Source organism: Tasmannia lanceolata, unplaced genomic scaffold (assembly GCF_043159265.1).
Source record: "Tasmannia lanceolata isolate RefF3 unplaced genomic scaffold, GAP_Taslan_0.1 ptg000006l, whole genome shotgun sequence".
Lineage (NCBI taxonomy): Eukaryota > Viridiplantae > Streptophyta > Magnoliopsida > Canellales > Winteraceae > Tasmannia > Tasmannia lanceolata.
The window spans coordinates 50,591,126-50,607,763 of NW_027518683.1; the positions used below are offsets into that span (position 1 = coordinate 50,591,126).

Sequence of the window (16,638 nt, forward strand, 5' to 3'; positions counted from 1 at the left end):
TAGGGTCATTAGAGTCTTTTTACATCAAAATAGCTTAAGTTCTTTGAGTTATGTATGTTTTAAAGAGGTCCCACGTGTGTATTACGAGATTTTTAAGTAGGAAGCAAGTAAGAGGGCAGTTTGGTACAAAGGTATTGGTTTTTTTAGCCTTTGAGAAAGTTCTAGTTCTCTTCTTCTTTCTTATATATTGTAAGTCTTAGGGCACTTTTCAAAAATAAAAAAAAAAAAATAAAAAAATGCTATGTTATGATATGATGAATGAAAAAATATTTGACGTTTTTTCCTCTTGTGTGGATGTGATGTCTACTCTTGCAAAGGTGCGATGCCTTGGTATTCCCTAAGCTGCAATGCCTAGGAACCCCTTATGTGATGCCTTGGGTTTTGCTTGGTGAGATTCCGACCTGGTTATTTATCTCTATCATGTTTCTTTTTTCTAGTTTTTCTCATAAATCACCTTTCCGGGAACCCGAAAACCTCTATTGCATTATATTTCGCTCTTCTTCTACACAAAACCCCAAAAATATCCATTAAAAATATTTCTCAACCGTAGAAACATCATTCCGATCCATTCATATCCTCTGCATCGCTCTAAACCTACCCTAAACCTAGTAGCAATATTTTTCCAATCTCATAACATATTTTAAGAACCAAAACCTAATTTTTACCCATCCTTTTCACTCCTAGCATCCCTTCTATAGACCCATCTTGCATCGGATTTGGTATTGGAGAGAAATATTATATAAACTTTCGATCGTCTTGCATCAATTTGGCATCAGAGCCTAGCTCAAAATCATGTAATCTAGATGCACTGAAGATCTAATAGCTGAGATATTGGAAAACTTAAACTCCAAATTTGATGGATTGCTATGTCACTTGGATCATACTCACGAAGATTTTATGCACACCTCTTCTAGCCAAGACTCCACAGGTTGCACATATTTGAGAGTTTGTGCCAGAATAATCATTCCCAATGCCTTTTATGGAAAACGTGCAATTAAAGCAACGGACTAGAACTGTTATTATCATACAAAGCTGGTTCCGATGGAAGTTAATTTGTGAACACTATATGAGAATCAAGAGAGCAACAATTGTCATACAACACGGCTGGAAGAGGAAAGTCGCTCGACGTAGTCAGTAGGAGCTTCATATTAAACCAAGAAAGTCATCGATCGTAATGTTTGGTTCCTTGCCAATTTTTTACTACTTGCTCCAGGATTCACAAGTAGAAGCCTTCATACTTAAGGAAGCAGAAGAACCAAGTGCCTCTTTGCCTAAGCAGACACATCATCAGGAACACATCGAAAGCGCACATGGTGATCACAACACTTCAAACCAACTACATGACTGCCTAAAGCTACTTGTGCATTGGAAGTAACTAATTCATTGGAAAGGACAACCGTATGCGACACATGCGAGAATTCCAGTTGAAGAACTCTTACTCATCATGCCAATCATTTTATTCGACGGGGTCAAATCTTTTCAAGCGGGAGAGAATGATGGGGACTGTCGTAGGACCATATTTTAAATTTTAAGTGTGTTTTAGGTGTCAAGTCCTTTAAGTTATAGTAGGGTATTAGTCTTTTTACATTAAAATAGCTTAAGTTCTTTGAGTTATGTACGTTGTAAAGAGGTGCCACATGTGTATTACGGGATTTTGAAGTAGGAAGCAAGTAAGAGGGTACTTTGGTCCAAAGGTATTGGTTTTTTAGGGTTTGAGAAAGTTCTAGTTCTCTTCTTCTTTCTATATATTGTAAGCCTTAGGGCACTTTTAAAAAAAGAAAAGAAAAAAGGATGCTATGAAAAGAAAAAAGGATGCTATGTTTTTTTTTTTTTTTTTTGAATGGTAAAAAAAAGGATGCTATGTTATGATGAATGAAAAAAGATTTGATGCTTTTACCTCTTGTGTGGACGTGATGTCTACTCTTGCAAAGGTGTGATGCCTTGATCTTCCCTAAGGTGCGATGCCTTGATCTTCTTGAATGTGTGATGCCTAGGAACCCCTTAGTGTGATGCCTTGGGTTTTGGTTGGTGAGATTCTGACCTAGTTATTTATTTCTTTTATGTTTCTTTTTTCTAGTTTTTCTCATAAATCACCTTCTTGGGAACCCGAAAACCTATATTGCATTATTTTTCGCTCTTCATCTACACAAAACCCCTAAATATCCATTAAAAATATTTCTCAACTGTAGAAACATCATTCCGATTCATTCCTATCCCACGTCTCACATTTTGTCCCAAAACTCATTTTACACCTTCCCGGCATCCTTCGAAAGCTTGCCGACATAAATCTGCATCCCTTCTATGGGCCCATCTTGCATCAGATTAGGTACCAGAGAGATATTTTTTCAACTTTCGATCGTCCAGATGAATTTCAATTTTCAAATTTTTCCAAATTAAATTTCCACCATTATCTAATATAAATAATTAGATGAGAGAGAACCGCTTAAGATAGTTTGGACATATCTAACGTAGGCCATTGGATGCTCGGTGAGAAGAGGCGACTCGTGCCAAATTGATAGAGTAAAAAGTGGTAGGGGCAGACCGAAAACAACTTCTGTAGAACAGTGAGGAAAGACTTGATAGCTACAAACATAACAGAGAACATGACCTTGGATAGGATAGAATGGAAGAAAATGATCCACATAGAAGAACCCAACTAGAGCCGGGATTAGAGCCGCGTAGATTCCTTTCACCTTCTTCATGAAATTTTTCTAAAGGATTCATTTTAGCGACCCCAACTAGTTTGGGACAAAGGCTTTGTTGAGTTGAGTTGAGTTGAGTTGAGTATCTAATATAAATAATTCTATACAACAAATAATCTGATTTCAATTCTGATATAAATAAATCTCTACAATAAATACTCAGATATCCAATTCATCATTGCAATTTTCAAGTGAGTGAAAATAATTGAAGTGACAAGATAAATGAACCTGATAAAGGCTAAAGAGAGTGAAACTGAAGAGAAATGAACCTGATAAAGGCCTTCATATTGTTGTAAATGGATCTGCCTTCACCAACTGCAGCAACTATGGTACTAAAATTATCATCTGCTAAAACCATGTCTGAGGCCTCCTTTGCAACCTGAGCAAAGAAAAGGAGATTGATAGAAAAGATAAAATTGGTGCTTCTCATAGTTTTAAAGTTCGGCCGAAATATTTCGGTTTCGGTCCAAACCGATACCAAAAGTACATTGAACCAGTTTTTTACAGGATTTCGGAGGAATTTCAGGTTATTTACAAGATTTCCACCGAAATTCTGTAAATTTCTACGGGAAATTTTTAAAAAATACAGAAAAATTTTACCGACTTTTATATGATTTTGGCCGAAATTTCCACCAAAACTGAAATATTTCGATTTCGAAAGTGGCAGAAACCGACACCAAAACCAAAATTTAAATCCTTGGTGCTTTGGAGAGCGACCAAGAAGCATGCCCATGGAGAAAAAGAAGGTATGTAATATCCCATAAAACAACAACAAGAAGCATCCACGACATACCTCTGTTCCAGCTATGCCCATAGCAATACCAATATCAGCCAACTTCAAAGCAGGGGCATCATTTACTCCATCACCAGTCATAGCAACCACCTCACCATCTTCTTTGAGAAATCTCACAATCTCTTGTTTATGCTTTGGTTCAGCCCTAGAGAAAAGAAGCCCACCAGTTTGCCTTAAATAAAGTTTGCGATCACGATGAGTCATAAATTCTCTGCCTGTTATACTCTTCATACTAATGTCTTCGCCGGGCTGAAATACGCCTATTTCACGACAGATTGCTTCGGCCGTCTCCTTGTTGTCTCCTGTAATAACCATAACCCGGATGCCTGCTACTCTGCAGTCCTCAATTGCTTTATGGACCTCTTCGCGAGGCGGATCCTAAGATGAAAGAGAAATAATAGTCGTGAAATTGATAATTACAGCAAAGAAAAATGGAAAAATGGAATAAGACGCCATAAAAGTGGGTGGTGTGTGGCATCTCACCCTGAGCCCAGCCAAGCCAACAAAAATAAGATCCTTCTCAAATAATAGTTGTGAAATTGATAATTACGGCCAAGAAAAATAGAGTATGGAAAAATGAAATAAGACGCCATAAAAGTATATATATATATAGCATGTGGCATCTCACCCTGAGCCCAGCCATGCCAACAAAAATTAGATCACTCTCAATTGATGAATAATTCGAGGGATCAAGTAAAAGCTTGTGAGCCGGATGGTGTTCACCATCATATGTTGCAAAGTCAGAAAGATCCTCCTTGTATGCAAAACCTAAACAGCGCAATGCATTTGTAGACATTTCACGAAGGGTTTGTAGAATTAGATCTTTTGAAGTTCTGTCCAATTTGGTAACAGAACCATCAAGCAACTGAATAGAAGCACTTCGCTCCAACAAATTCTCTACTGCGCCCTGCCAGAATGCAAAATTTATTATAAGAAATCCACTAGAATTCCAAACTACAAAAAGATAATTGGCATTAGCAAATATACTACTGACCCATGGGCATAGAAGAGTCAGCAAGGCATACGTATAACAGATGCAAAATCTATAATTGACTGGAAGGGATATATGCATCTATACTATATATAGTGGGAAAACATGGGTTGTCCATCCCACACCCCCCACACTATTTAAAATCTTACTGTTCTATGCTTATGTATTTGTATGTAGGTAGGTACATATCGCTATTTGTTGTTACAGAATCTCTTACATTACATATTTTGTATAATAAATGTTAATTAAATGTAGAAACTTAGACATTAATGAAATCTTCTAAAAATGCTTAACTATTTACAAGAAACACCAAAGCTTGTCAATGAGAAACTCACTTTAGAGAATTTTTTTTTTCCAAGTTCCGTATGCCCAAATAGCCCCTTAAGTTTCTATCAAGACAAGTTAAAGCCACTGATCTTTTTAGGCATGGATCTGGCTGCTGGGATATCTTTTTCGGCATGGAACCAAGGCAATGTGGATCATCTCATGGTCCCCACTAGATTGACAATATTAATGCTGGTTAGAATTTCCATCAGGGGAAAATCATTCACTATACTCATGTTGTTTGAAAGATTGTATAATTGCTTCCACATGAAAGATTGTATAATAGCTTTCACTCCTAATAATAATAATGCTCACTACTTAAGTAGAAAGTTAACATGGATTTTCTAGGACTCCTACATAAAAAGATATTTAAGAAGCCAACAATGAACTATTATAACTTGCCAACAAAGAACCATCTCAACTTGTTAGGAGTGATAAATATTGTTCTCAGGAATTCATCTCAAGTATTTATTGGGATAGTTTAAAATTTGAAGTTTTTATCAGGTTAGTATTGGAAAATTGATAAAAAAAAAAAAAATCAAAAATTAAGTTAAAATATAAAAAGATAAATTTTATAGGTATTTATGTAAAGCAACAAGAAGGTCATGAGATTATCGCCACATTATTAAAAACAATAGGATTTCCTAGCAATAAACTCAATTTGTCGAGAAATTATCATAATAATATCCCTTCACATAATTATCATGATATTATCTAGGAAGTGATATTTATGCCCCTTTTGATCACTAGGGACACCCAACGTCAGTGTATCAGTGAAAAAAGGGGAGCTAATGTACTTGATGTCAGAAAAATCCAGTGAGCTTGATTGCAACGTACACTGGCACTGGCGTTGGGTGTCCCGGGTGATCAAAAGGGGCGTAAATATCATTTCCCTATTATCTTGATAAATTGAATTCTTTGGCAATAATTGATCATTTCATATAATTATCATGATAATATATTGATAAATTGAATTCATTGTTTTCAATACCGAGTCTGTTTGGATGCAAAGAGTTAACTTGTAGATTAGTGGTATAAGTAGTCAATTGGTAGGAGACAAACATTGTAATGTTTGATCTACCTAGGATTTACCTGGTAGAACAGTGATAAATAGTGTTTGGTTGCCAATCTTGTAAGATAGAGGGGGTGTTATTACCAATATATAGAAAGAGAAGAGAGAGGGAAGAGAGAGAGAAAAAGTAAAATTCTACTTGACAAATTCTTCCTTTTTTGAGGAGGATGGCATGGAAGATATAAGTAGGGAACATGGGTACCATGTCACCAGACAAGCAATAATGAGCTTTGAATCGTCTAGTAGTTTCTAGGGATTGTGATGCTAAATTGGCTAACAAACACCATAAAGTTCCCAAAAAAGTATTTTTCTACTTGGGACATCCCTAAGGATGTCAGGCATGTGGCAACCAAACAGACCCTAAAGGACTGTTTGGATGCTCAGAACAATTTTATTGGAAAATTTGTTCCATGAAAAATGAATTCACCAGAGTTTGGTTAACTCATTTTTCATGGAAAAAAAGTTGAATTGAAAATTTTCTTGTTTTCGAGAAGAATTTTACAAACCTACTAGAACCTGGAATTTTTTTCTACGGAGTATTTTTCCATAATTTTTAGCCTGGATCCAAACTTTGTTGTCTTGACATCAATTATGCTGCTTAATCCAGAAGTTTCATTGGTCTTGGACGCTAGGTTTAAAGGCGGACCTCTAGCCTATGCTCCCAGCCAATACTCATAAGTAACCAATTTTGCACGGATAGATGACCATGACAATGCTTGTTTATGGTTTGTATTTCTGGTACAATTGTCCTGAGCCTTCTATTTCTTTTGGTAGTAATGATTTTTTTTGGCAAATTTGATCCTCTTGCAGGCTACATCAAGGTAGTGACCCAAGTCGTTGCAGAACTCATAACCACATTCCCATCTTCTCAATTTCAAACAGGCATCAGCAGTCTCAGCTCAAGAGGATGCTGACTCGAGCCTAGCATTTGTCTTCAAGTAGGCTTTGGATCCTTCCATAGGCCTGTGAGTGTGCTGTTCTGTGCTTCCTCTTTTAGAGGCCAATGTCAACTTCAGAGGTATTACAAAGACACTGATATAGTTGAGTTCAATAGCTAGAAACTAAAGGCATGGGCTTTTGGAATGGGAATTTTGGTCCCCACTCCCTAACTGTCCTGCCAAATAGAAGCTCTAAAAGGCCACCACCAAAGTGTTAAGCTAGGAATTGGCCAAATTTTATCATTTAATCACGAGAAGAATTGTTGTTACAGAGACAGAAGCACCCAATCTTCTTCTCTCTTTAGGTCCAATAACAATTAATATGAATAAATAAAAAATTCCTCCGTAAAACCATCCTCTCACATACAAAAGGCTACACTTGATTCCCACAAAGATGACATGGATCTTCTTTGATTCCCGCATGCAACAGTCTTTAGTCGTGAGGCATGTCTTTTCAGGAAAACCCAGAGTCAGTTTCAGATATGTTAGTCCTTAGTAGATCCAGCTCAACACTAGTGCCAAACCAAACCCCACCCCCCCCCCCCGCCCCCCGCCTCCCTCTTCTCTCTCTCCCTCTCCCTCTCCTCCCTCCATCCCACCAAAATGCATTCCACATTCCCCGTCAACCGATTAAAATCATGGTTCATTTGCATTCTAGAACAGTAAAATCAGCGCACCACACAAATACCTTTAGATTCCCGAGAATAATAAATCCGGATTCTCCAAAATATCCCCAAGTCTCAAGCTTAAGAATATAGGAAATTAAAATTTCCCCAAATCTCTAAATGTGACTTAGAAATATGTAGGGAGAATTTCTACATTTCTAATTTTGCAATTGAGATGCAACACCACACCAACCACTTTTTTTTTAATGCCAACACCACACCAAACTTATCACATTACTACTAAAAACAGAATGCAATCACGGTATGAAAAAACAAAGAAAGGCAATTCAAAATTTAATATTATTGTTAAAATTGCCCCATCCATCATTATCTGGGAAAACTGGCTAGAAAGATATAAAAGAGGGATGGAAAACCAAAAGAGCTAAATTAATAAGATAAAAAAATAAAATCATCTAATGGCCTGGTGAATTAAGTGATAACGCTAAAACTACCTTTAATTGCAACTTCATAGAGAGACTATCTTTGGAGTCAATCAACATTAAAATTAACGACCACATCTAGGAAAAAACTTCTCTAGTTTAAAGGAGAAGACCAACTGGTAACATCCTAAAGCTGAATTTTAATGGGGTGGCTAAAGGTAACCATGGTAATGCGCTGGGAGGAGGTGTCATTAGAGATAATAAGAGCAAGGTAAGATTTGTCACCTCTACGATGAGAGTACCAATATGTTGGTTGAAGCTAGAGCAATGAGAGATGATCTTCGCTACAGCCTAAGTATTAAAAGGATATGGATTGAATCTGATAGCTTGATCCTTGTAAATATTATTAAAGGTAATAATAAATCCCCATGGCAAATTCATTATGTATTAAAAGAAGGAAGGAAAATATTATCTTCTATGAAATTTGCTAATACTCATATCTTCAAGGTATCATGATGCAGACAGCTTGGAAAACTATGCTAGCGACACAAGCATAAATTCATCTTTTGGGATCAGACCAGTCTACCAAACAATTCTAGAGGAGCTATTAGATGCGACCAATTGTGTATTCCTTATACTCATAATAAATAATGTTGTCTTTTTTTGGGGTAAGGAGTTTATTGTTATATTTTCCTAATATTATGATGGGTTAGAGCCGTAGTTCTCTGTCCTCCCCCAAAAAAAAAAATCTAGACAAGAGGAAATATTTATAAAAGAAAAAAAGAAAGTATAAATTAAATTTGAAGCAGTCCATAATAATTATCATAAGAAAATTTTAAATAAAATACCAAATTAACTCCAATTGAAATCTAAATTAACTAGTATTAATTGCTCAAAAAATAAAATGAAAATGAAAACCAAACAATAACGACTCCAAGAAATGGTGGGTATGGGCGAGGGAGAGTAGTAGTAGTAGTCACTAAAGAATAAAGTTCTATAAGAGAAAGAATAAAGTTTTATAAGAGAACCAGGCTTTAATTTCGATTGTGATGGAAATAAAAACAAGTCGGCTTCGGATGGAAATTTCGCTGGAAATCTTTTAAAATTATGGGAAACGTACGGAAACATATGCAAATGACCACTCATAATAGTTTAACAACATCAAACACCTAGTCACATGCGTTGTCAGACATGTCAGATAATTTACTACATACCCCATTTCACTTGTATTTTATATAAATATTTATATAATATATACACCAGATTTCACATGCAGTTTATATAAATACAATTATGAAACATATGTTGGTATAGCATTTTACTAATATGATTCGGGGCCGTTTGGATACGTGGATTTTAGAATTTGGGAGTTCTTCAAAATTGTAGCTAAGAGACGAGAGAAGAAGTGGACCAGCCGTCGTTTTTGACTTCTCACCCTTCTTTCCGTCAGCAAGAGAGTAGCAGATCCTCCCAGATTTCCAGGTTTTAGAAATCTTAGGATGCAGGAGAGATTTTTAAAACCTGATTTTCTCACTTAAAATCCAAAAAACGCAGCCAGGACAGCGGCAGCAGCTTGATCATGAACCATTTTTTACACTGTTTTCAGACTAAAAACCTGGATTCTAAACTCCGGGTATCCATACGGCCCCTTAAGGTTTTAGTTTTTCCGTGCGCTTCGATTTCAGTATGTGTTTCTATGGAGATGGAAACAGAAACATTTTGGCCATCTGGTGTCAGTTTTGGAGGAAATTTAAAACTATGAGCTTGATTTCAGATACCGTTTATGTTGGGATGATGCATATGAAAATATTTCTTTGTATTAGTAACAACACATGAGATGAAGTTTCATAGCAAAGATTGATATTCACATGTCCATAACCCAATAACGGCATGCCATACCATGTCATTTTGTGAAAATGAGCTGGGATGATAGCGTGCCCTTACAACTCACCATTTAAAAGACACTTAAAATATATATATATATAAAAGAAAAAAGTTATTCTAGAGAGAGAGAGGGGAGAGAGAGAGAGAGACGAGTTTCAGTTTCCCAGCTCCACGCCCCTCTTGATTTCCTATATAGGCTCCCCCACACCAGCATCACCTCCAACCCTACTCCATTACCAAATCCTCCACCAGCACCTCCTTTGATTCCCCCACAATCACTAAGGACAGCCACAAGTACAATAAGTTCGAGCATATGAGGATAAAGCAAGATGGGGGTTTTCAGTTGTGGGCCATGATAGGAGGTGACAAGTATCGACAAGTTAGGCAATTGAAGATTGATACTAAACTAAGAGGAGTGGCATTAGTGTGGGCTGCGAGCATCAGGCCGCACAAAGGATGACCAATACAGGCGGTAGAATGGAAGACGACAACCATACTGACGTGGAGAGGCAGAGAATCAAGTGGGGAAATAAGTTCTACTGTTCTACACATGGTTTTAAATATCCACATAAATCGACACGATATGTCTGAAATGTTTTCGTTCTCATCCCATCGAAATGAAATCAAAACCGAAATAAATACCGAAACCAAAACGGTAAGGATATATTACATTATGTTGGTCAAAACTTGAAAATATGCCCGTTTAAATTGGAAATATTAGTCAAAAGCTTGTAAAATCACGAAAAAGGTATGGGCTGCAAATGAGAAAAATTTAAGGTGAAACTTCAAGGAATGCAACAAAAATATTTATTTTATTTAAACATAAGGAAAGCAATTAATTTCTTGTACTAAAAATATTAATAAATATTTAAAAAAACATAAAAACTATAATGGGCAAGGAATTATATAAATAACATAATGCATAATATTAGAGTGTTTTTTTTTTTTTTTTTTGGAAATGGTGAGAATATTATTAAGAGAAGGGAGAAAACCCGAGCGACCGAGATGGTCAATACATTAAAGGGAGAACAAATACAAACAGAAGGACGAGGGTCAGAGGAAGTGAATATCTCAAGTCTATCCCTGGCCAGCCTGTCTCTAGCAAGCCTATCCGCCACAAAGTTAGCGGCTCTCCTAACATGCTGATAGGATATAGATAGACCCCGTCACCTGATCTTCAATCTCATCAATCCATTGCGAGTATCTCCACGGATGAGAGAGAGGCGCCTTAGCTATTCAATGACATTGATGGAATCTTCCTCAACTATTACCCAATCGAATGACATGCGCTCAATCAACCACAGCCCCTAAAGCACCTTTGATCTTTGCCTCGTTCGAATCCATCGTCCCCAATGGACCTAAGTACGCTAATGAGGTCACCCCCAATTCGTCTATGCGAAGACCCCCTACTCCAGCTGGCCCAGGGTTGTCAACACTTGACAGATTGAAGTTCAACTTCAGCTTTCCCAACTCTGGCGGTTCCCACACACTAAGAGGGACTGTCACCTGCTCATCGCTGTTACAAACTTCTCTCCAACCATGCCAGAGATCATAAGCCAAAAGGAATCTGAAACAAGGGAGGGTCTTAGCCCAGGCTATGGTTAAGGCTATCACCTCCGTAAAGACGAAATGTGATCTTTTAACATGGCATTTAAACACCCTTACATTCCTTCTTTCCACAATATCCAAATGGTAGCTAGGAGGATCATCCTCCATAGAATTTTTCCTTTCTCCCGCCATGGCCCATAGAACCAGCAATCCAACAAATCAGCCAGTCTAGATGGGAACACGCATGATATACCACATCTGCTTATCACTCTACCCCACACATCCCTAACGAGCCGAAAATGGAGGAACATGCGGTCGACCGACTCATCTGCCTCGACGCATAAGGCACAATAGTCAATAATCAACATTTCTCAATTGCGCAAGTGGTCCACAGTGAGAATTTTGCCGAGGAAGGATGTCCATCTGAAAGCATATACTCTAGGCAAGGTCAGTATGTCCCATATGTTGGAGAGCGGAGAGGGAGCTTGGCCAAGAACCAGCTGGAAGTAGAATGATTTGACGTTGAAGACCCCGGAAGAGCACCTAATCCAAACCATTTTATCTTCCTCATTCCTCTTGATGTAGCATGACTGGACCATCTCCAACAGTATGGCAACCTAATAGTGTTATATACTATAGTTTATAACGTAGTTTTACAACTCCCCTGCGTCATCGTGGATTCCCTCGAATCAACTCCCTTTTACCTTGGCCACAATCCACATTTTGTTGCCGCGTTCTGCATTTTGCCCTACAAAGTCAATAAAAACTCCTTTGACTCTCCCGAATTATGACTGCATCAACCATCAACCGAGTATTCAACCACATCAACCGAGTGCTCTACCGCGTTGACTAGGATTTTCTTCAGCCGTGTTCAGCACTACATCATTATTTTGAAACACCGGTTTATAATATTATAATTAATAAATTACAAAAAAAAAATAAAAAATCAAGGCATGTGCAGATTTAGCCACGCCTTGCTATATATGAAATTAATGTTGTATTCTCACTACTTTTATGGTTGTAATACTTTTTTTATAAATTGTTAAAACTTAAAAGTTATTTTAAAAAGGATAAAATATTTTTCCCATTTAGTATATTTAGGGCATACTATACCAATATGTGCTATATAATTATATTAATAAAAATTGCATGTGAAATGTAGTGTATGCACTATAATTAAATATTTATATGAATTGCATATGAAATGTGGTATGTTCTGAATTATCAGACATACGTGACAATGCATGTCACTCAGTGTTTGATGTTTTTAAACTATTACGGGTGGATTTCTTGTTTATGTAATGGTTTTTGAGTGTGCATTTGTGCTTGTTTTAGCATTTCTTAAAATTTTGTCTTAAATACATATCATTTTTTAATGATAATGTATTGTATTAATGAAATAAAAGAGAGGCGAGCACCGCGACCAAGATGGTCAATACAATGAAAAAATGAAAAAAAAACACTACAAAGGGGGAAAAAAAAAGAGACACCCTCAGAGAGGGAAAAAATCAAAGAAGTCCAGGGAAGCCCTATCCACTCCCTCTTTGCCAAGCCGATCGGCCACACTACTGGCCGACCTTCTAAACATGGTGAAATGTAATTGATGATCCTCCAATATGATCAGAGATCTCATCCACCCAATGAGTGAACCTCCAAGGTGGACGTGATTAACCTTTAGCAATCTAATCACATTAAGAGAGTCGCCTTCCACCACCAACTTATTTAAGACATGCGACTCCAATTTCATTATTCCTTGTAGCGCCGCTCGGCGCTCGCATCTCCATCTCATTGGAGTCTGCGACTCCGATGGGGCCAGAGAAGGCCCATAAAGTTGAGCCACTATCATCCCTAAGGATTCCCTGTATACCTGATGGGACGGGATTACTTAGACTTGAGCCATCAAAATTTAGCTTCAAAAGTCCAGGCTCGGGAGGGGACCATTCCTAAATTGAAGCTGATCCATCTACGCCACAAGTCAAAAGTGGTTAGGTCAAAAGTGGATCCGAATATGAAAGGGCAAGGATTCGCACCCATGCAATCATTAAAGCAAGAACTGATATGTTTTCATTAGTCCTTAAATACCTATCATCTGCATAGGTTTTCATACATTTCCGCAATTTTACAGGATTTCTACAAAAATTTCCATCCGAAACTGACATGTTGCCATTTATGTCACGACTAAAATGCACACTGAAATCAAGACCTGAAACCTCGCACACACGCGAGCACACACACACACACACACAAAAGAAAGAAAGAAAGAAAAACTCCAATAAACACAAACAAAATGAATAAATAAATAAGTTGCTCAAAAGGAATTCCAATAACTTATAATAAAACTTGCGCACCTACATTCTAAATGTGTAACCCTTTGAACTAATATAACATCAAGAACAAATTACATACGTACCATACCTCATTTTTATCAATCAGTACACACGTATTTTGTGAATCACATCATTTTCGGCAATAAGAACTCGGAGTGTTTTATGCATCATAGGTCCTCAAATAAAGTATTATGTAAGGAAGACCGATTTCTTGAAATGGAAAAGAAAAGAAAATAATAAATCCTGTTGATGATGACTGATCATAGCATATTGCATGGAGCTACGGGAAAGAATATGAGTCACAAATTCGCTAGCTGAAATATTTTTCATTAAAGATCAGAATAAGATCAACAAACCTTCACTAGTAACAAATTTCTTCCTGTGTTTGACTTCACAATAACACCCATCGACTTCCGAGTACGGTCAAATTCAAGAGTGGCAATCCTCTGTTCCATCTCAGTCCACCGTTGACAGCAACCTTAAATATAGAAAAAAGATCCAAAGCAGAAATTGTGAATACCCATGTATAGATGTTTAGAAAGAAAGTCATAGAAGCCAGGAAAGTGAAGTTTCAAACGTACGTAATACAGTACTCGTAGAGGAATTATCAAGCCCTCCAGGAAATCCCATTTTCTCAACTAGAGCCTGAACAAAGAAGCCACAGAATGAGACATCCAAGTGCACCCGCAACCACAAGTCGAAGTTACTTCCAACAGAAAAATCAAAGGTAGGCAACAAAGCTGCGTGCATAATACAACTTTACAAACTATAACACTAGAAACAAACATGCCAATACCCTAACAAGGTACCCTCCTTCAAAAACAGTATGTTGGGTCATCGAAGAAAAGGCTAAGAAGCCTTATAGCCAGTTGCTAATTCATATGTTGGAGGATATCATTCAACCAAAAAAATCATCTGTTGGAAGACCTCCCCCATTCCATTCCCAAAGCATTGGGCTCTCTTATTTTGCTTATCACTAATGAAAGCTATAATGAAGGATTTTTCTCTCTCACCTTCAAGAGATCAACCTATTGAAGGTATTGTCCTCGATGGGGTTAGATACATGGGCAAGATTTCTACTCCTCCCAGTAATTTGAACACATTTTCACAAAGATATTACAATTTTAGGCTGGTTTCTTCTTTTAGATGTTTCTTGTATCAACACGAAAGCAAATCAGATTCCTATATGATAGGCTAGTTGAGGGGTTAAACAACACAGTTTTAGCTTAATGGATTCAAGGAGACACGTACTACAGTTCGTTCTGTTTGGTATGGCTTCCTTTGAAGAATTATGTTTGCATGAATTAAATAAACAAGAAAGCGAAGATATATAAACTCACCAACAGAGCTGCCTCAGTGGGCATTCCACTAGCAAGGTACTGATGACTTGCGTGTGCAATGCTGGCGTCGTTGCATATGGCAGCAATCTTTGCAATCATCTGAAGATTCACGTCCATGTGAATCGGCCAGTCATGTATCTTCCCATCACAAGGATCATATGTAGTCCCTTCCACTTTAAAGTTCCGAATCCTATCCGTCCTAGCCCCCATTGCAATGAGTTTCGCCACCGACATCTGGTTGGTCGTCAACGTACCAGTCTTATCAGAACAAATCACAGTTGTACACCCCAAAGTCTCAACACTAGGCAACTTTCGAACGAGCGCATTCTTCTGGGCCATCTTCCGAGTACCGAGCGCCAAGCAAGTCGTGATTACCGCTGGCAAACCTTCAGGAATTGCAGCAACCGCCAATGCCACAGCAATCTCAAAGTAATATGTGCACTTCTCAAAAGAAAACTTGAAATTCCGAGGCCACCCATCAACATAATCCCAAGTAAGAAAGTATTTCACATTGATAAGCCAAACCAGAGCACAAATTACACCAATTATAGCCGTAAGCATCTCTCCAAACTCATTCAGCTTCTTTTTCAACGGAGTATCTTCCTCATTCTGCGAAGCCTCATGGATCTGCGAATGTATCTTCCCAATCTCAGTATTCATACCCGTCTGCGTAACCAAACAAAAACAACTCCCATTCACAACCGTCGTCCCTGCAAAAACCATACATTCCTTCCCCTGAATATCCGTATCCTCAGACGAAACCCTATGATGAGTTTTATTCACAGCCACACTCTCTCCCGTCAATGGCCCTTGTTCAAGTCTAACAGTAGATGAAATCAAACGCAAAACCCTCATATCAGCAGGCACCTTATTCCCAACTTTCAACTCAACAATATCACCAGGTACAAGCTCTTTCGCAGGCAAATTATGAACAATCTTCCCATCGCGCTTAACAGTAGCGTTTTCAGATTGAATTTCTTTCAAAGCTTCTAGGGCTTTTTCCGCGTTATTCTCTTGCCAAACCCCAACAATCGCATTTACAATCAAGATGAGGAAAATCACAAGAGGTTCAACAAAGGCTGTGATTTCCATCTCGCCGCCCTCGTCTCCATCGTACCAAGCGAGTACAAAGGAGACTACAGCGGCGACTAGAAGGATCCTGACCAGAGTATCATTAAACTGGTCGAGGATCAAGCGCCAGATCGACGGTCCCTCGTGCTTATCGAGCTCGTTTGTACCGTAGATCTGGCACCGTTTTAGGGCTTCTTCAGATGAGAGTCCGATCTCACTGTTCACTTTGTATTCAGCTTCGCATTCGTTAATTTCCTTCGCCCATGCCGGAAAAATTTCGCCGGTGGCCAGCGAGGGTTTGTAGGGTTTCCCTTCATCTTGTCCTCCTTTTCCCATCAGTTAAGAGAGAAAAAAGGAAAGAGAAGAAAAGAATTGAATCGAAAACTAGAAAAACAAATCTGGCCGGTAAAAAGAACGGGAAATCGAGAAAGAAATCTCGTGATCTAATGGAAAGTTAAGAAAATGTGGTTTTTGTAAATTTAGGGGGGTGAGATTACCAGATCTGTAGGGTTTTAGAGATGAGAAATGTTCTTCAGAGTCCTTCTCTTTCTTCCTCGCTCTGTTTCTGTCTCTCTGAAGAGCAAAATAAGGGCATCTTGATCA

At 38.0% G+C, this 16,638-nt stretch overlaps 1 protein-coding gene across 1 annotated transcript in view; it reads right to left on the bottom strand.

The window, feature by feature from the left end:
* Positions 1-16,638, bottom strand: part of LOC143880496 (calcium-transporting ATPase 1, endoplasmic reticulum-type-like) — a 29,537-nt gene extending 12,899 nt beyond the window's left edge. Inside the window, exons 1-6 of the mRNA XM_077383548.1 lie at positions 14,965-16,638; positions 14,206-14,269; positions 13,981-14,102; positions 4,124-4,402; positions 3,496-3,873; positions 2,972-3,081 (exon numbers count right to left, since the gene is read on the bottom strand). Coding sequence (XP_077239663.1) covers positions 2,972-3,081; positions 3,496-3,873; positions 4,124-4,402; positions 13,981-14,102; positions 14,206-14,269; positions 14,965-16,371 — 2,360 coding nt within the window. The 5' untranslated portion in view covers positions 16,372-16,638. The remainder of the gene's footprint in view (positions 1-2,971; positions 3,082-3,495; positions 3,874-4,123; positions 4,403-13,980; positions 14,103-14,205; positions 14,270-14,964) is intronic.